We start from the raw sequence: 20,785 nt of genomic DNA on the forward strand, positions 1-20,785 counted from the left end.
TAATCACTATAGTATCTTCAGAAGTTTATAATATAGAAGCATATAATATATTAAACATATTCATTCTGTAGTCTATGCATGATGGTTGTATGATTATTCATAGACCCATGGCAACAATTTTGAAAAGCCACCAGGGGTTTGGAACCAGTAAATTGGAGACTATTTAATTATAGTATCAGAACTGAGAAGGACTATTAAGATGTAAATAACAGAAGATTATACCCTAATTATATATTTTAAAAATTCAGTTCCTGAAGGTATCAGTTTCTTTTCAAGACTGAAGAATACTTGAAAAGTCAAGTTTAGAAGTATCTTTTAAATTTTAATTGGTTTAGTGGTATTACTCAGTGGTAGAGCATATGCTTTGCATGCATGAGGCCCTGGGTTCAGTTCCCATAAAAAATATATGTGATATTATTTGTTTTAGTAAAAAATCGGAAACAAACTAAATGTCTGATACTGTTTGTAACTTTTGTAAAGTCTGATGGAAAGTTAGGCAGCAATTGAGTATTACAATTAGGAATTATAAGTTTTGGTGGTTCTGGGGTTTGAGCTCAAAGCCTACACCTTGAGCTATTCTACCAGTCCTTTTTTATGAAGGCATTTTTCAAGATAAGGTCTCACAAATTATTTGCCTGGGCTAGCTTCGAACCCCAGTCCTCCTGATCTCTGCCTCCTGAGTAGCTAGGATTACAGTTGTGAGCCCCTAGTGCCTGACAGGAATTATAATTCTTTTTTTTTCCATTCATCTTTTTATTATCCATGAAGATAGAAAACTGGCTAAAAGTCTGTAAGTTCTCAAATATGAGTTAGGGATAGGATTCAATGGCAAAACATTTGCCTAGCATGCTTGAGACCCTGGGCTTAATCCTCAGCACCAGAAAAAAAAAATCTTAGGAATTATAGTTCTTATAATCAAGCAATTTAAAAAATAGGATATACCATCATGTTTTCCTAAACATTTTGACACTGATGACATGAAATATTGATGTATGTGGCAAAAGATGGGAGAGTAGTAATGACTGTATTGAGATAGAGTAATTCTGGGCAATTTTTTCCTCTTTTTGGCATACTTACTTAGCAATTGGCTGTGTGCCAGACACTACAAAGTTTTTTTATGATTTAATTCAGGAGTTACCAAACTATAGTGCATTTGGCCTGTCAGGTCTATCTTTCTATGGCCCTTGAGCTAAAATGATTTAAAATTTTTATTTTTAGGCTAATTTTTGAAAATATAATATATTTAATCCAATGTACCCACAACAATTATTTTAACATGAAATCAATCTTAAAAATATATTCATAGAAGAATATTTTACATTCTTTTTTGGTACCAAACTTTAAAAATCTTACGTGTTTTTTCATACTTAGATCACATCTCAAAGTGGTCTAATCATGTTTTTACATTTTTTTTTGACAGTACTGGGGTTTTAACTAGGATTTTACCCTTATTAGGCAGGCACTTTACACTTCAGCCACTCCTCTTGCCCTCTTTGCTTTAGGTATTTTTCCTTTTTTTTTGTGGTACTGGGGTTTGAACTTAGGGCCTACACCTTGAGTCACTCTACCAGCCCTTTTTTGTGCTGGGTTTTTTCAAGATAGGGTCTCATGAACTATTTGCTTAGGCTAGCCTTCAACTGAGATCCTCCTATCTCTGACCCATGAGTAGCTAGGATTACAGGCGTGAGCCACCAGCACCAGCTGCTTTAGGTATTTTTCAATTAGAGCCTTATTTATACACAGACTGACATGAACTGTGATCCTCTGGTCTGTTTATATTTCCCGCCTAGTGGGATGACAGGAAAATACCACCACATCCAGCTTTTATTGTTTGAGGCGGGGTTTTCCCTGACTTTTTGCCTAGCTGGACTCAAACTGTAATCCTCCTGGTCTCCACCTCCCAAGTAGCTAGTATTATTACAGGCTGAGTCACCCCACCTTGCTAGACAGTTGATCTGCCACTTAAACCATACCTCTAGCCCTTTACATTTTAAGGGAGTTATTTTTTAAACAAAACAGAAGGGACAGATTTGACAAAAACCTTATATGGCCTGGAAAACCTAAAATAGTTACCATGTGGCCCTGTACAGAAAGTATTTTCTGATCTCTGATTTAATTCATTTTATCCTGATAACATTTTAGTAAGATAGATGCAATTATTAACATCCCCAGTTTACAGATTGGGAGACAGAGGCACAGAGGAAGTTAAGTTACGTTCTTTGGCTGTCATTCACCATAGTTTAGAGCACATTGTACGTTCTTTCTATAAATTTGCTAATATTGTGTTTCTTTACAGAATAAAAAGTGGATAGTGGTGCACGTGCCAAAGGATGGCCCGGTCACGATCTAGATCTCCTAGGTGGAAGCACAGGTGAGCAGTTCTTAGCTTAGCAGAGGAGTAAACTAGGATTTGGGATGTGCTATGACTTTGAACTTCACCATTTCTGGTAAAAATTCTCTTATAATAAGCTCATGGTATTTGGTTATTCACTGTTAAGTGCTTTATCATGCTAAAGGTAGTATTTCTAGATTCCAGGAGCTGATGCTTTACTTTTTCATAGCTGGCAGCTAAAAATAATTTATGATAAAAAGAAACACAGTGACCCTAGCAAGGGGGAGTAGAAACATCTTTGAGAGTTTTTTTTTTAGTACGAGGTTTAGAACTCGTATTTCATTTTGTTTTTTCATAATATACTTAAAGAATTTAAGAGAGAAAATGAGTTTTGTATTTCTTCTTCATTGCAGAATAATAGCTTTGAGTAGCTCAATTGTAGTTCAACTCTCCATTTTTTTCTGGTAGGTACTATCGATAGTATATATGATTAGATTGGAACAGTCCAACCACTTTATCATACATGTGCTACAGCCAGGTTCTGGAGCTACAAAGGGAAACATACCATCTTCTGTGGTCTCAGCAAGCACACGGATTAGCTGGGGAGATTGACCCAATAGCCAACTATGATACATGCTTTGGGACAAAGCATTCTTGGGAGGGAATAATTCTGCTTTGTGGAGAGGAAAAGAGGATACTAAGAAAGTCTTCAAAGAAGAAATGAAAATTTTCACTGCACATTTAAGAAATTAGAATTTCTAAAGTCAGAAAGAGTGAAGAAAGTGTTCTGGTTACAGTGGAGAAGAGAACAGGAACAAAGCTACAGAGGTGTAAATGCCACTAGTATCTTTTAGGACTGAAAAAAAAAAGACCGTAATTATATACACAAAAGGCAGAACAAGATTTTCTTGTTAATATAACTTGGCCACTGTGCTTATTCATTCCGATAGTGCAGTGGCTAATCAATAAGTTCTTCAGTCATTTTCATTTTATAATTCACAAGACCAAGTTGTAATGGAGAAGGAGCTTCAGAAAGAAAAGGGAATATAAACAAGCAAATGATTTTAACATTGACGGTATCTCAGAAGCCATTTTGTTTCATTCTTTGGTATTAGGCTCTGGTGAAGGGCACAAGGGACCCTGTCAAGCTTTAGGGTCTGATTTCTAGATTCCTTCTCAGGTTTCTTTGTCAAGAACTATAAAAGGTCTGATATTTTACCTTGCTTGCTAGCTAACACATTAGCCTGCTACAAGGCATTCCTAGGTCAGAGACAAAGGCCTTCATTTACCATAATATAGCACTAGAGCTTCATATTCCTGTATTCTCCCTGTTCTCTAGGTCCCCAGAGGGTCATCATTGCTCAGTGACTGGTCTGGCCGGGTGGATGATACAAAGCAGTGGGGTTATGTTATGACACAACTGAGGAACCTGAGTTCCCCATGAAGAGTTGCACCTTTACATTGGAGGAGACATTATCTTATTATCCTTTGGCAGCAAACAAATCAGTCCTCTATCCTTGAGGAGATAGAGGCTGTTTGCCTTGGAACAAAAGCTGTCAGTGCCTCCATTCACAAGACATGTAGAACTCAAGAGGCTGTGGAGAATTGTCTCCCAACAGACTCCTTCCATCTTTTTCGTCTCTTTAGGAGAACTGAAATGATAGCAACCATTCCAGAAACTTCCTCTAGAAGAAATGGTTGCTATACAATAAAACTTATTCTATAAAATATAATATCAAAAGAGTTTTTAATGTGAGATAAGGATTAAAGTTAGACCTCAAATATTTCATCCAGTCTGGGAGACCTTTGCCTCTAATTGTCAGCTTTTTTCCTTAGTAGTGAAAGAGATGAATTGTTCCAGGAAGTCCTCAGAGGCTCTAGTTGCTTCTTTTTCTGTGATAAGGTGTAGCCAGCTGGATGGCAGAATTTCTTTTTTATTTTTTGGGTTGTTTTTGTGGTACTGGAGTTTGAACTCAGGGCTTCACACTTGCTCCACCAGTACTCCACCACTTGAGCCACTCCACCAGCCCTCTTTTTTATTTTTTATTAGTGTAAATTAATTGTAGAAAGGGGTTTCATTGTGATATTCCATACATGCATACAATGTACTTTGTGGATGACAGAGTTTCTGCTTCAGCTAAATAATGCTTACTAGTATGTCTAGCTTGGTGATTCCAAGAGGCAGTATTGCCAGGTATAGAATATATGTCCCAGTAGGTATCTGAGGAAGATAGATCTGTCTCCTTTCTTGTATGGAAAACACAGATTTGCTACTAACTCCATGGCAACTTCTGAGAGGGGGTGATAAAAGAAGAACTGCAAGGATAGCTTCCTTATTGATTAGAAGACATTAACCCTCAGGGAAGAGACTGAGGAATTGGACTAGTCAGATGTGAGAAAGGTCCTCAGGTGTAAAACTAAACTTTATTGTGTTCTAGATAGTGGCACTCCTCTCTTTTATCTTTAAAGTCAGGCAACCCAGAATAGTTTCCCTTGATATAGGAGCCTTTCTCCACAGTAGGAATACAAGGTTCCATGTTGGCAGTGCTAACGTACCACCAGAGAAGGTAGATAGAGAAGGCATGTGCTGTCACTAGAGAGCTTTACGGCTGCATTAAAGCATAGTTTCACCAGTTACAAGCTCTATTTAAACAACACATCATTCAGTTGATATGCAAGATAGGAGATATGGGAAAGAAAAACAACTTACCTGTGCTAGAAGTATTTATGGAGGAACTGGGCATAAGATTCAAGTCTTATAACTTTCTCCCCTCCCCCTGCTACCTATTACATATATGTTTATTATTCCTTGATACAGCCTTAGGGAAAAGAATAGACAGTCAATTGGAGAAACTATGGAAGTAGTCTTGGGTCTGATTTACATTGTAGCATCACTGAATCTTAGAATCTAATTTAATTTCAGAGGTCATATTCAGTTTTCCTGACATTCTTCTACATGCTTATTTGTGTTAATCTCCTTCTGCTTGTTTCTTTTTGTTGTTGTTGTTTTGTTTTTTGGGTTTTTTAAAATTGTTTTTTTTGTTTGTTTTGTTTCTCTTCTTTTTTTTCGGTTTATTTTTTTCTCTTTTTTTTCTTTTTTTTTTTTTTGTGCTTGTTTCTTACTTGGCTATTGAGCCTGATGTAAGCTTTTGTTCATTGGCCCATTGAAGTTACTGCATACCCTTTTGCCAGAACTTTGCTATCAGTAGTCTTCCTGAATAGATCCTACTGTATACCTAAGTTAGTTCTCCTCTTACAGGACAGGTATATTCTGTTCAATTTGTTATGCATATGGAATACATCCATTGAAAAGGAAGGAGTATGATTGTTGCATAGGACAATACCAAAATCAGACCCCAAATGTACAATTTGAAATCCACATATAGCAACTTGATTAATTTAGTTTGAGTGGGAGAAACAGTGAGATTCTACGAAATGCAAATGTTCTACATAGGTCATATTAAGACAAACTTAGTGTATTGTTTTAAAATGGACTAAATTTTTCCATGTTTGTTTACATAGGTCTTTATCACCACTACCTAGAAATTTTGAATACTACAATCAAAGAAATTCTCATGAGCATTATGACTGTGACTATAGAAAAGATCTGAAAAGACCCATTGCTTGGAGAATGGACAATGAGAAACATGAACAGAGTAAACCAAGGATTCTCCCTCGTGGAAATCTGTATTATCGATCTTATGAACATAGATCACCTTCCCCAAACATAAGAAACTCTTTAGAAAATTTTTACACATATAAGCCTCACCGAGTATATTCACCTGGAAGAGGGGATGGTAACAGAAGATCTCAGTACATGCCCACATACTCAGAGAGTGTGCCCTACATAGATCATGAGAGAAATTGTTATCCCCACAAAATGCAAGGAGGGTATGTTCCTGATGATCACAGAGTTAGGGGAAGTGGGCGAGGAGGGAAACCACCTGAGAGGTCAGTAGCAGATTCCTTCAGATTTGAAGAAAAGTGGCATGAAGATGAGTTGAGACACCAGAGGATACAAGAAGAAAGATATTCTCAGTCACCTAGAAGAGGCTCAGAAGACTTTGACACAAGGAGCTCTTTTCAGAAGAGGTATAGGAAAACATTAAACCTGGGTAATTTGGTATAAAGCCTCAAGTGAAAAAGTCTGTTTACTTTATGGTTGAAGATACCACCTTGAAAAGCTTTTGTCTCAAAAAATTAAAAGCATTTTAATTTAGTTATGGTCTACTGGTAGTAGTGAAATATTTCTTTTTAGAATAAATCATGTTGATGGCTAGAATATTTTAAAAAGATGGCATTTTTTTTCTTTAGCTACCTTGTGGCTCTATGAATTGTCTTGAGGGATTGTAGGTTATCTTGCCACTGCACTCTAAATTTAAAGCCATGCTGTGCAACATTCTACACATATAAATTCTCACTTTCTTCTCTGTAGCAAGTGTAAACTGCTTTATGTCAACACAGGTATCCTGAGGAGCGTGATTTCAGAAAATATGGACACACATCAAAAAGACCTAACGATGTGGTGAGGTATGAAAACAGAGAGCCTGCCAGGATCCCAAAATGGAAGCCCGAGCATTCTCTTCCACCTTACCAAGAGAAGACAGATCAGTGGAACTTTGGACTTCAAACTCACCGATATGCTGAGAGGGAATACCCAGAGACCAGTTCAGCAACCAAAGTATCCTTCGATTATCGCCACAGACATCATAAGCTTTCAGATAGTGATCAAGACTTTTCTGATGGAAGAATCCAGAAGTACTCAAAAGAAGAAGATAGAAAATACAGTTCTCAAAAAGGCTCTGTAAATAGAGAGTCTGACTGTTTTAATGCTGGAAGAGGGAGAGAAACTGAAGATGAACAAGTCAAAGAACCTTTTAAGCCATCTAAGAAAGACTATGATGCTTATGCTAATTTAAATAAAAATGAATTTGATTTGAAGCCCTATAATGACAAACAGAAGAAAAACATAAAGAAAGGAGAGGATTGCAGAAAAGAGAGCAACTTTGCTGGTAACCAACTTGGTACAAGTCAAAAACCTTCTGATGTGAAACCCTCATTTGTTGATCTTAAGAAGAAATTGCTTACAATTAAAATAGATATGAAGGAAACAGACACATTCAGGTACTTGTTTTTTTCTTTATGATGGTTAATAATGTTTCTGCCACCTTTATTTTAACTTTGGAAATGGAATTTGTAGTGTTATTTATAGAGTCCATTGAGGGGTGGAAGAATCACCTGGATTTTCCCCAAAATACTAGTAATGAGGATGAATCCTGAAATTAGTATAACTTCTTGTCTGCTTGTTTCCACATGGTATATCAAGATGCTTCTTTAGTGCAGGACATTCAATGGAGTTGTTTCTCTTCAGGAACTCATCTGTTTTTATGCTGTTAGTTTTTCCTTATTCAGGGAACATCTGTGTGGAGTTCAAGACCTATTTGCAGTTTCTCAGAGTCTGTGTCCCCTGTTGCCTGACATTCATAGGGTTTTTGAGCAGGTCCTAATTTGGTAGAAGATGAAACTGAGACCCTGGAGATGAAGTAGCTTGTCCATGTCAGTGTGATTGGGGCTCAAATCATGTGTCCCCTTGTGACTCCAGGAGGCAGGTGACTTATGGTGGCTCCCTGTTGCTATCTCAAAATGACTGGACTTAACTGAATACATTCTTCCAGGTAGAGGAAATTAGGCTATATTCTGGCAAGACACTTATTCATAATACATTTGCTTTAGTTCTTTTTTTTTTTTTTTTTGGTGGTATTCGGGCTTGAACTCAGGGCCTTCGCCTTGAGCCACTCCACCAGCCCTATTTTTGTGAAGCATTTTTCCGAGATAGTGTCTTGTGAACTTTTCTTTTTGGCCCGGGCTGGCTTCGAACTGCGATCCTCCTGATCTCTGCCTCCTGAGTAGCTAGGATTATAGGCATGAGCCACTGGTGCCCAGCTTTGCTTTAGCTCTTAATTCTTTTTTTTTTTTAAACAGACTACTGTTGCAATAGGTTATAGTCTCAGCAAGCTCCCATACTTTGTTACATTATGAATATTACCTCCCATTTTGGATTCTGTAAATAATGAGGTGCTGCACTTGGATATGACAGCTAATTCTTTTCATTACCTTAATACACTACTCGTATGTGACTGAAAATGTGATAGGCCATGTTTATTTAGTGCACTCATATTTACACTTGGCTTTTAGTTGTATTTGAATCAAAACCAAGAAAACAAACTCTAAAGGGTAGAATGGGAGTTGGGGAGGGAGATTAACCTGAAGTCCTTTTTTTTTTGAAACAAAATATTTTTTGTTCCTTTTTTAAAGTTAGGCATAGCAGTCTTCTTCCCTAATACTTTCCTTACATTCATTCCACTTGCAGAAAATATTTTGAAATATACATATGTATATTTATATGTGCTTAAGAAGAATTAATAAGTTGTAACACTTTTAAATTAAGTTAGAAATAACAATTTTGAAGGGCTTTATTTTAGTAGATCCCATTCAGATACTTTACAGTTAATTTGAAAATCTGATATGAACAACGGAAGTTTGATCTTTATATGTTACAAAAATGAGCTTTCCAAAATTGAAGTTGCTGTACTTTTATTTTGAATTTATAAATTGTAATTTTGTGAAATCTCATGATCTATCAGTGAGGTTTGGCAGCATACATTTGAATACTTGAGCAGGGCCCATAGGATGGCTTGTATAATAAAGATCCCTGACTGCAAGTCCTCTCTACTCAAAGACCTAAAGACTAAATAACTAAATGAATATATGCATCTTTTCAGTATGATAATCACAGTCAACAAAACTTTCTCTCCAATTATAATTATTGATAAATAAGTTTTAGAAGAGTTTTGTGTATTGGATGTAATTATGTATAGACTGATAAAGAATCCATAAAACAAAGGTAAATTAATGCCCTCAATAGAATTATGTTTTCAACTATTAACCTTAAATTAGATTTTTTTCTTTGCTAAAAAATATTAAAATAATCATAGAGTACAGAAAGAAGTTTATTTGTTGGTTAAAATTTAGAGTTTATCCCCTTTTTTGATAGCACTGGGGTTTGACCTCAGGGCCTCATGCTTGTGAGGCAGGTGTTCTTACCACCGCTTGAGCCACTCCACCTGCCCCCCATCCCCCTTTTTCTGTTGGGTTTTTTGAGATAGGATCAAACTATTTGCCTGGGCTGGCTTAAAACCATGATCCTCCTGATCGCTGCCTTCTAAGTAGCTAGGATTACAGGTGTGAGCCACCAGTGCCTGGCTTATCTACTTTTATTTATTTTTTTGAAAGACTAAGATGGTTAGTTTTATGTATTTGTTTGCTTAGCTTTGGTCAAGTATTGATATTTGTTCTTCTACTTTTCAGTATGGTTGAAAACATAAGGCTATCACCCATTGATTTTTTTTCTAGATTCTTCTTTGTATCTAGAATAGCAGTAGATAGACACTTGAATGTTCGCTGCATAGGTAGTATTTCTGTTAACAAGGACTATCTTCTACTGATTCACTCTGTCAGAAACTTCATTATCAGAGGTACAAGTTACATTTAAGTCATAATTGTGCATATTTCAGAGTGTGAGTTGGAGAATCACAATTTGAAAACTTTCTACTAAGGTTGTTAAGTACCCAAAACATGAATTGTTGTATACATTTATCTGGAAGTCTTGAAGTACATGAGGGGAGTTACTGGTTTAATGTTGGGCTGAGTAGGTGAAAGACTGATCCTAAACTAAGCAGGAAGAGGAATGAAGGAGGAGGTCTGGGAAAGGAGGTAGTACTAGTTTTAGGAGCAGAATAAGTTGGTGCTGATGGACTCAAGTCTCCTTTGATTTCCTGAGATGCAGAAACAAGACACCTGGGATGGGAAAGATTGGCAATCAGAGTTGATGGTGGACTGAGTACATCAGCCATATTTGTATCTAGTCCTTTATTTCCCATTGAAGAGATACAAAGAGAACATCCCTACCTGTATGAGGTCTTTCTCCATTCTGAAAGGAGATGAGGTGGGTGATGGGCTCCAGAGGACATCAAAGTCCTGACACTCTGAGGAACTGGATGCTGCAAGGTAGGGAACAATGTGGAAAACAATAGCTAAGATTAAAGGAAGTTAACCCAATTACCTCAGGGTCACCTATGAAGTAGACTAAGCTGTAGATAGGGATATTTTTGATGCCAAAACCTGCTACCTTGCTGTTACGTAGCATTAAAAAAAGTAAAGCTTTTCCATTCCTAATATTTCTCATGTACATTTTTTTTCGGTGGTACTGGGGTCTGATCTCAGGGTTTCAAGCATGCTAGCCAAGTGCTCTACCACTTGAGCCATGCCCCCAGCCCTTTTTACTTTGGTTATATTTGAGGTAGGGTGTTACATACCCAGGCCAACCTGGACTTTGATCCTTCTATTTACATTTCCCATGTAGCTGGGATGGTAGGTAAGTCCCCCCATATCCAGCTTTTATTAGTTGAGATGGGACCTCACTAACTTTTTGCCTGGGGTTGCCATTGAACTCCTATCCTCCCAATCTCTGCCTCCCAAGTAGTTAGGACTGTAGTTTTGAGCCACTGTACACAGCTTGTGTCTATGTTTTGGCTGTGACCGGCCATGTAAGGTCAGGTGTGGATTTTCTGTTTGTGACATCATTTTGGTACTCAAAACATTTCGAATTTTGGAGCATTGTGGATTTTGGATTTTCTGATTAGTGATGCTGAACCTGTATTAGCTAGTAGGAGAGGCTGGAGAGCTTAGTTTTGGCTGCTAGAGGATTGCCATCTCTGAGGTGGATTAGATGGGTATTGGGGCGGGCAAGGCCCCAGTTAAAAAGGTAATAAGTTGCTAAATTAGGGGAATAGTAACCCTTTTCTCTCAACCCCAAAGTTTCTGAATTTATTCTTAGGAAGACAGAAGCAAATAATTGGGAAAGTGCTTTATGGATTGTAAGGTACTATACAAAATGTTAGTTACTAGTAGGAAGAAACAGAAAGGAAAACTTTAGGTGGGCACAGTGGTGTGCACCTATAGTCCTAGCTACTCAGGAGGCTGAGATAAGAGGATCATGTGAGCCTAGGAGTTCAAGACAGCATAGTAAGACTTCATCCAAAAAAAATTAAAGAAAAACTATATGTGCCATATAGCTTTTGTTATAAGCTTCCCAAGGACAGGGGAACCTGTTGGTTTGGGGTTTTGTCGTTGGATTTTTTTTGTTGTTGTTTTGCCATGCATTGTTTTATTTTTTGAGGAGTATTAAGTAAGTACAATAGCAAATTAAGTTTTGATGTTACTTTTTATGTTTTCTTAGTTATTACGTCCAACACTAAGGGAGAACATCAGAAAAAAAAATAGGGAAAGTGAGGAGAGGGAACAAAGGGACTTGGAAGATTTAATGGTACCATTATTAGAAATAGTATTATAATTCAGGGTTTTTGTCTGTATTTTAATTTTAAAAACTGCTTAAAATGAATTTCAAATGAGAACGTTTGGTGTTTTTCAGCTTAACTATTTGCTTTGGGGGGTATTTCTTGAAGTTATTAACTTATTAATCCATGTCGTAAGAAATAATGAAAAGCAAAAATGTAAAACAAGAGGATTAGATTTACAAATGTAAAGGCTTAGAGTATTTTTCTCAAAAATGATAATTTTAGAAATTTTAAATAAAAATGTTATAGTGAGGGAATTCTAAGATAAATTTTAACTGATGACAAGTTTAAACACTAAAATCTCAGGAGTTAAATATATCTTCAAGGTATACTACAGCACTCCTGTGGATTGAGGGTTGACATGGACTAGGGACAAGAGTTGTGCCACTAATTAGTTTGTTATAAATTATAAGTAAGTTTTAATAATTACCCAGTGAAAATTGGAAATCTTTATTAGCTGATTTCTTCCTGGGATAAATTAAGACTTCAGAACAAACTTACCAACTTATTTCTCCCTGTGGATAGATGATTTTTATAGTTCTATTTAAATATCTTAGTCTTGACCTATAAAATGTTTTTTAAAAAGCTATATTTTTTGGCATAGAACAGGCTTTTTGTAACATTAAACTCCTTTAAACAAAAGCGTATTTGTAATTTTTTGTTAGAGAGGTTGATGTGGACTGTTCTTGCTTTTATCAGTAAGTGTCTCTTAGCTAGTTAACACATACACAGTGGGAAGCTTGGAATAAATTAGGAAGAAAGAGGAAAGATGGGCCTTTTAATGAAAGTCCTCCTAATGAATCAAGAAACCATAGCAGTGGCATCAACCTGCTGCATAATCACTTTTCCATGATTCTGCCTTGGTAGTGAGTTGTCTCTGATTGTGCTGGTCTGAGAGTAGGGAGTGTGGAAAGTCAGATGGCAGCCTTTCCTCTCTGATATAAAAAGGCACTTGCAACCATTTTATTATGAGTTAAATTATTATTTTATTTTGGTGGGACTAGGGTTTGAACTTAGGGCTTTCTGCTTGCAAAGCAGGTACCGCTTGAGCCACGCCTTCAGTACATTTTGCTTTGGTTATTTTGGAGATGGGGGTCTCATGAACTATTTGCCTGAGCTGGCTTCAAACTGAGATCCTCCCGATTTCAGCCTCCCAAGTAGCTAGGATTACAGGCATGCCCAGCTGCAGGAGCTAAGTTTTTTTTTAAGGAGAATTCTAGGTATTTATTAAAAAATCATGTACATGTGGTAACAGTTTTATCTGCAGTAAGAAGTTCTGACAACTAAATTCAGTTTAATCAGCTAAGGAGTTAAATTTTTAAAATAGTATCTGTAGGCCTTCCAGAACCCTAGAATAGTTTTGAATATTTGGCTAAGTGACTTAAATAGGTAAATAAATATGTGCATGTATGTACCTATAACCCAAAACATATCTATCCAATTGCTTTTTGTTATATGATGAGGTATTTATTCCAGCAGTGCTGCTATTATTAAAAACATACTCAGGGCTCTCTTTTGGGTTTATTTTCAGAGCCTGTAACATACTCATAAAGAACTCCAACAGTTATAAATCTCATGTCTTTGGACAATGAACTTGATTTTTAGAAAGAGCCTAAAGGAACTTAGAGCCAAATACAGAGGAATAAGATGGGTGCAAGAGCCAGGCACCCATTATAGGCTCATGCCTATAATCTTAGCTATTTGGGAGACTCAAGTCAGGAGGGTCACAAAGTTCTTCAGACTGAATCTCAATTAGTAGCTGGGTTTGTTGTCATGTGCCTGTCATCCCAATTATGACAGAGGCTGAGATTGGGAGGATCATGGTTCCAGGCCAGCCCAGGCAAAAAAAAAAACAGTTTGTGAGACCCCCATCATAACCAAAAAAAAAGCTGGATGTGGTGGTGTGTGCCTGTTATCCTAGCTAAGGCAGGAAGCTTAAAATAGGATTGCGATTCAGGCTGGTCTAGGCAAAAAGTGAGACCGTATCTCCAATATAACCAGAGGACAAAAGGGCTGGAGGCATGGCTCAAACAGTAGAGCACCTGCCTAGCAAGTGCAAAGTCCTGAGATAAAACCTCAGTACTGCCAACCCCCCCCAAAAAATGGGTGCAAGCTGATCAGTACCACTTTGGGTCCAATGTGAGATATAAATATAAAATCATGAGACATTTCTTTCTGTAATACATAAGCTGCCTCCAAATGAGGAATTTAATAGTAGTTTTAAACCAAGAGCAGTATTCTTGGGATTAGAGTAGTTTTCCACTATGAAACTTGGAAGAATGATGTTCCTTTGAATATTCAGTCTTTCGAATATAAAACAAAACAACCATGACATTTATTGTCTCAGTGTCATTGCACATTCCCCATAGAGCTATTGTAAAGATTAAATGAGATGTTAGTAAACTCTTAAGTCACCATGTTTGATGGTTCATAAGTCCTCAATAATTGTTAGCTAACAACTAAGACTGTTTTCTGAGAGTCCAGTGAAACTTCGTTATTAAATTGATTTCTTAATAGAATCAGTTTTATCATACTATTCCAAGCTTCTCATAACTGATAGAGGTATAAGGACTTTTATGAAGTCAGAGAGGTTCCTATGTTTGATAGCAGCTTTTAAAGTGTGATAGTATTTCAAGATAGTATAATCTTGCTTGATTTGCCATTGGCCATTTAGAAGTAGAAAATAATCTAATTGATTATTTTTTGCATTTTAAATATCTTTAATGCCTTGTCTTTTTGGAGGTAAAAATTCTTTCACTTAGAATTTGGAGCTTTTATTAATAAAGTGGCAAATATTTACTGATCTCTGACTTAAAAGAACTTAGAACCATGCTGTTTTCTCATACTCATTACTTACATGTTTTATAGTATATAACTTAGTGCCTAATTATAAAATAAACATCTTTTAGTTTTATAACTGTCTTAATTTTAAATAAGTTCTTTCCATAGAAAAATAGTTTCAAATTTAGTTAAACATTTGCAAATTATTTTAGGGTTGCTTCTAGCCATTTCACAGAGAGACAAATGTCACATGATTTGGTTGCTGTTGGCAGGAAAATTGAGACCTTTCATCCAGTGTTTGAACATCTTGACTCAACTCAGAATGCTGAACACAAAACTATACGAGAATTTGCTCAGGAAATCATAACAATAATCCATCAAGTTAAAGGTTAGTATATTTTACACATATATTAAGGGCAACACAAAAATAATTTACTGACTGTTCTTTTTCTTTGTGGTTGGGAGGGGATGGTACTGGGATTTGAACTCCAGGCCTCACCATGTCCCTAGCCTTTTTCGTTTTAGTTATTTTTCAGATAGGGTCTTGCACTTTTTGCCCTGGGTTAGCCTTAGACTTCAGTCCTCCTACCTTTGCCTCTCACGTAGCTGGGATTACAGATGTGTACCACCACACCTGGCTTGTTCTTTGAGATGGGATCTCACTAACTTTTTGCTAGGGCTGGCCTCAAATCTCTATCCTCCTATCTCTGCTTCCTAAGTTGCTGGGATTACAGGCCTGAGCCACCATACTGAACCTATATACTGACTTTTCATGAGCTATAGGTAAATACCTGTGATATAGTTTAATAATAATTAATATTTCATTGTAGGTAAATAACGAATTAGGAAATCTGTTGGAGAGAGTATCAGGCATTCATTCAAGCCTAGTTCTTTATGTATATTTTCAATAACTTTGTGCTTCAGCTGCTATTCAATATCATAAGTTAGAAAGGGAGAGAGAGACTGCTGCATAACAGGCATAACTGAGAGAAGTGATAAACAATAACTGATAGCCTAACAGAGAAGAACAAAAACATATGAAACCCAACCAATCTTGAAGTCTAGGTCATTTTGTGATATTCTCTAAGCCTCCTGAGGGCATTACTGGGGACTTTGTAGTATACAGATGCTGCTAAGTGATTAACGAAAGATCCTAGTTTGTTTTGGCATACTTTATGACATCAAAGAGTTGCATAATAAATACTTTAAAGATTTGCATTCAATTGTTTTGGTTTTGCTTCTGGTAAGTTTGCTTTAATTGGAAAATTCAGTGGTGTAGAATAGCTTTCCCCAGTAATACTGCATAAATAAGGCAATTATGAGTATTAGAAACTGGAGGTCTTCAAGAATTTCAAATTTTTAATTTTATATTTCTTCCTACATAATTGTATTAATCTGTTTTATCTTCATAAACATATTTCAAAAATGAGGAATTTTCTCTACATCCCTCATGTAGTTCAGTGATGAAATACTTTCCCAGAATGTGTGAGGCTCTAGGTTTGATCTTCGGCACCGCAAAAATAAATAAAAAATAAAGTATGCAGTTTGTCTGAAACAATTCACCCTCTCAGCACCATCCCCTCTCACCCAAAAGAAGTATGATTATTTGCAGAACGTAAGCTACTGTTGCAGAAAACTCCAGGAGAGTATCCCAGAACAAGAATAATAAGTTTGGGAAAAAAAGAATTGCTTATGTAGCATTCTGGTAGATCAAATGTATTCTCCTTCTGTCTATCCTATTAAAAGCCTATAACATAGCTGATATCAAAATGTCTTCATGAAGGCTGGGCACCAGTGACGCCTGTAAATCCTAGCTACTCAGAAGGCAGAGATCAAGAGGATCTCAGTTCAAAGCCAGCCCAAGGCAAATAGTTCACAAGACCCTATTTCAGAAAAACCCAATAAAAACAGGGCTGGTGGAGTGGTTCAAGTGGTAGAGCACTTGCCTAACAAGCCTAGCAAGCATGATGCCCTGAGTTCAATACTAGTACCACAAAAAAAAAAATGTCTTCATGAAGGCAGAGATAGGAAGACAGCTTATCACATAGAATAACCTGGAACCAGGTGCAATGGCTCAAACCTGTAAACCCACCTACTCAGAAGGTCAAGATCTGGAGGATTATAGCTCAAGGCCAGCCTGGGCAAAAAGTTAACAAGACCCTTCCCCTCTCAATAAGCTAGGTGAGGTGGTACATGCCTGATCCCAGGTATGTGGGTGGCAGAGGTGGGTGGAGCATAGTCCAAAGTTGACTCAGGCAAAAAGTACAAGACCCTATCTGAAAAATAACTAAAGCAAAAGGGCAGGGCGGGGGGGCATGGCTTCTTGTCTTTCAAGAGGGATACTCTGAGTTCAAACCCCAGTACCGCAAAAAAAACAAAGAGTCTTCATGAACTCCAGTTAATGCTAATTAACTAAAGTGGCATAGGCAGGTCTTCTGTGCTATGTAGACATAACTTTTTTTTTTAGACATAACTTTTAACTTTTGTTTAGAATCATTTTGCTGTTTCAGGGTTGTTTGTGGAGGTAGTATTCACTGTTGTTGAACTATAGAGCTCTGCCATCTTTGCTTCCCAGATAGAGTAAGGTCTTACCTTGGAGAAGAAAAGTTCTCACTTTGAGCGTGCCACTGTCTTTTCCCCTGTACAAGTAAGCAGACATGTTAGAAAGGAAGAAAATTCTTGGATTCATAACTCAAGTGTTTTCTAACTCTTGCTTGGGTTTGGAAAAGCAAAGGTTTGGATGAACACTACGAATTAGCCTGCAAAGTTAAATTTCGGTCCCACTTATTTTTCAAGAGAAAACAAATGGGATTTTTTTAACAGTCCCCTCTTCATGTGCTTGTATATAATCTTTTAAGTGGAATCAATTTTACACTGAGATAAAACTGTTTGTTTCCTTTTTCAGCAAATTATTTTCCATCGCCTGACATCACTCTACATGAGCGTTTCTCAAAAATGCAAAAGACACATAATACAGATGTAAATGAAACTAAATTGAATTCAGATCCAGAAATTCACAGGTAAAGATTGATTAGTGTGTTCCCACTTAGCTCATGGAACTAAGCATCAGAATAGATTTGGAAAGATGCTGCTTCCTGAGTTTGCTCACCTGGGCTTGCTGTAGAATCTAGGAGTATATTTTTTACATAAAGGACCTACCCAAACAGGCACTGGGCCAATGTACATCAATGAAATAGATGAAATAGGTCACACTGAAACCATTGACTAGCACTGCTGAAATGTGTAGGACTTTGAAAATATATTTACCTACCTAAATTTGCTCCTGCTGTGTCTATAGTAGTTGCCTCCTGAAGTTATCACTGGAAGAATGAAAGACAGTTGTCAAGCCATTGAAAATCATGGGTTGCTTCATGTGGTCACCAATGGCTGTTCTGAGGGCAGGAGGATGAAAACATGTCCTTCTGCTGGCACTTGTCTGAGCAGTTGGTGCACCCTGTCTTGTGAGCTGAGTTGAATCAATGTTAGAATGCAGTATATCACCAGAACAAATTTGAGGTTACACAGACTAGTGATTTGAGAACCACTAAAACTTTACTGTAATGTGGTTCACAGGATAATAAATATACTGAGAGACTGCCATATAGATGAAAAGCCACCTGGTAGCAGGTTTCTTTTGCTTTCTCCAAGACATACCCGCTGTATTTCAAATTCTATTCTGTAGTAGTAGAATCAGGAAATCAGTGCATAGTGTAATTATTTTAATTATAATATGCCCTTTATTATTTTAGGAGAATAGATATGTCTTTGGCTGATCTTCAAAGTAAACAGACTGTGGTATATGAATCAGATCAGGTAAGTGAATACAATTTTTGATGAGAGATTATCTTATTGTTGGTATACTAATGGGAAAAGGGGTTGGTTATTGAGAGTCAAAAGAAGTGTTAAAATACATAAAGAAGAATAGTTGAGACCCTGGAATTTGAAATTTAAAAAGTTCTCCAAGTTATTCTGATTATTGGCCAGATTGGAGTGAAAATACTGATCAAAGGCAAAAATATTCCTGAAGAGGGACAATTCCTAAGGATAACAGCTTTGTAAAACTGACACAAAATTTCTGCATTTAATATTCATTCCAAAACTCCACAGTGTGAAGCTTGTGCAACAGATGTTCCTACCTATTTTCCAAAGCAATTGTGTGGGAATGTATTTTAAATTGTATGTGGAATGAATGCAAAGGAGCTAAGTCTCATTTGATATAGCCCTTCTATTTACTATAGAATGTGTGAAAGATTCTGTGGAATATGTGCTAGCAAAGTAATAGAAATACTAAATTTCTTTTTTGGGGGGGGGTTGGTACTGAGGCTTGAACTCAGGGCCTTCACCTTGAGCCACTCTACCAGTCCTATTTTCATAAAGGGTCTTTCGAGATAGGGTCTCGCAGAACTATTTGCCTGGGCTGGCTTCGAACCGTGATTCTCCTGATCTCTGCCTCCTGAGTAGCCACCATCACCTTGCAGAAATGCTAAATTTCTTTATAGCAACATTTTGTGTGTGGTTCCCATCCAACAGCTCTCTTCCCACCTACAATTTTTTTTTACTAATTAGAATATCTTGACTAGCCAAGAGGGAATAAAATTAGTTCTTTGTATTAAAATTATGTCAAATTCTAAAGTGACTGCTGATTTATTCATTGAGAATAAAATATAGAGAGGATATTTTAATATATTTCTGATAGAATAATTTTTATTTGTGAAATGATTACAAGTTTTTGGTTAGCAGTCTGCAAAAAACTGAAACTAAATCCATGTATATCACCCTATACCAAGATTAACTCAAAATGGATCAAGGATCTTAATATCAGACCCCAAACTCTTAAGTTGATACAAGAAAGAGTAGGAAATACTCTGGAGTTAGTAGGTATAGGTAAGAACTTTCTCAATGAAACCCCAGCAGCACAGCAACTAAGAGATAGCATAGATAAATGGGACCTCATAAAACTAAAAAGCTTCTGTTCATCAAAAGAAATGGTCTCTAAACTGAAGAGAACACCCACAGAGTGGGAGAAAATATTTGCCAACTATACATCAGACAAAGGACTAATAACCAGAATATACAGGGAACTTAAAAAACTAAATTCTCCCAAAACTAATGAACCAATAAAGAAATGGGCAAGTGAACTAAACAGAACTTTCTCAAAAGAAGAAATTCAAATGGCCAGAAAACACATGAAAAAATGCTCACCATCTCTAGCAATAAAGGAAATGCAAATTAAAACCACGCTAAGATTCCACCTCACCCCTGTTAGAATAGCCATCATCAGCAACACCACCAACAACAGGTGTTGGCGAGGATGCGGGGAAAAAGGAACCCTCTTACACTGTTGGTGGGAATGTAGACTAGTACAACCACTCTGGAAAAAAATTTGGAGGCTACTTAAAAAGCTGGACATCGATCTACCATTTGATCCAGCAATACCACTCTTGGGGATATACCCAAAAGACTGTGATGCAGGTTACTCCAGAGGCACCTGCACACCCATGTTTATTGCGGCACTATTCACAATAGCCAAGTTATGGAAACAGCCAAGATGCCCCACCACTGACGAATGAATTAAGAAAATGTGGTATCTATACACAATGGAATTTTATGCAGCCATGAAGAAGAACGAAATGTTATCATTCGCTGGTAAATGGATGGAATTGGAGAACATCATTCTGAGTGAGGTTAGCCTGGCTCAAAAAACCAAAAATCGTATGTTCTCCCTCATATGCAGACATTAGATCAAGGGCAAACAAAACAAGGGGATTGGACTATGAGCACATGATAAAAGCGAGAGCACACAAGGGAGGGGTGAGGATAGGTAAGACACCTAAAAAACTAGCTAGCATTTGTTGCCCTTAACGCAGAGAAACTAAAGCAGATACCTTAAAGCAACTGAGGCCAATAGGAAAAGGGGAACAGGTACTAGAGAAAAGGTTAGATCAAAAAGAATTAACCTAGAAGGTAACACCCACGCGCAGGAAATCAATGTGAGTCAATGCCCTGTATAGCTATCCTTATCTCAACCAGCAAAAACCCTTGTTCCTTCCTATTATTGCTTATACTCTCTCTACAACAAAATTAGAAATAAGGGCAAAATAGTTTCTGCTGGGTATTGGGGGGGGAGAGAGAGGGGGCGGAGTGGGTGGTAAGGGAGGGGGTGGGGGCAGGGGGGAGAAATGAACCAAGCCTTGTATGCACATATGAATAATAAAAGAAAAATGAAAAAAAAATGATTACAAGTTTTATTATACGT

General features: G+C 37.1%; 1 protein-coding gene across 8 annotated transcripts in view; it reads left to right on the forward strand.

Moving 5' to 3' along the window:
• The window catches only part of Bclaf3 (BCLAF1 and THRAP3 family member 3), a 68,940-nt gene that overhangs the window by 15,282 nt on the left and 32,873 nt on the right, over positions 1–20,785 (forward strand). For 7 of the 8 annotated variants that reach the window (XR_012444643.1, XM_074064287.1, XM_074064282.1 and 4 more), the window contains exons 2-7: positions 2,297–2,371; positions 5,855–6,424; positions 6,797–7,456; positions 14,742–14,917; positions 17,435–17,549; positions 18,279–18,342. Coding sequence is in view for 7 of the 8 variants with exons in the window: in XM_074064287.1 (XP_073920388.1) it covers positions 2,331–2,371; positions 5,855–6,424; positions 6,797–7,456; positions 14,742–14,917; positions 17,435–17,549; positions 18,279–18,342 (1,626 nt within the window). In the remaining variant the exon portion in view is untranslated. The remainder of the gene's footprint in view (positions 1–2,296; positions 2,372–5,854; positions 6,425–6,796; positions 7,457–14,741; positions 14,918–17,434; positions 17,550–18,278; positions 18,343–20,785) is intronic. The other variant, XM_074064283.1, reaches the window with a different exon arrangement.

Source organism: Castor canadensis, chromosome X (genome assembly GCF_047511655.1).
Source record: "Castor canadensis chromosome X, mCasCan1.hap1v2, whole genome shotgun sequence".
In the NCBI taxonomy this organism is placed as follows: Eukaryota; Metazoa; Chordata; class Mammalia; order Rodentia; family Castoridae; genus Castor; species Castor canadensis.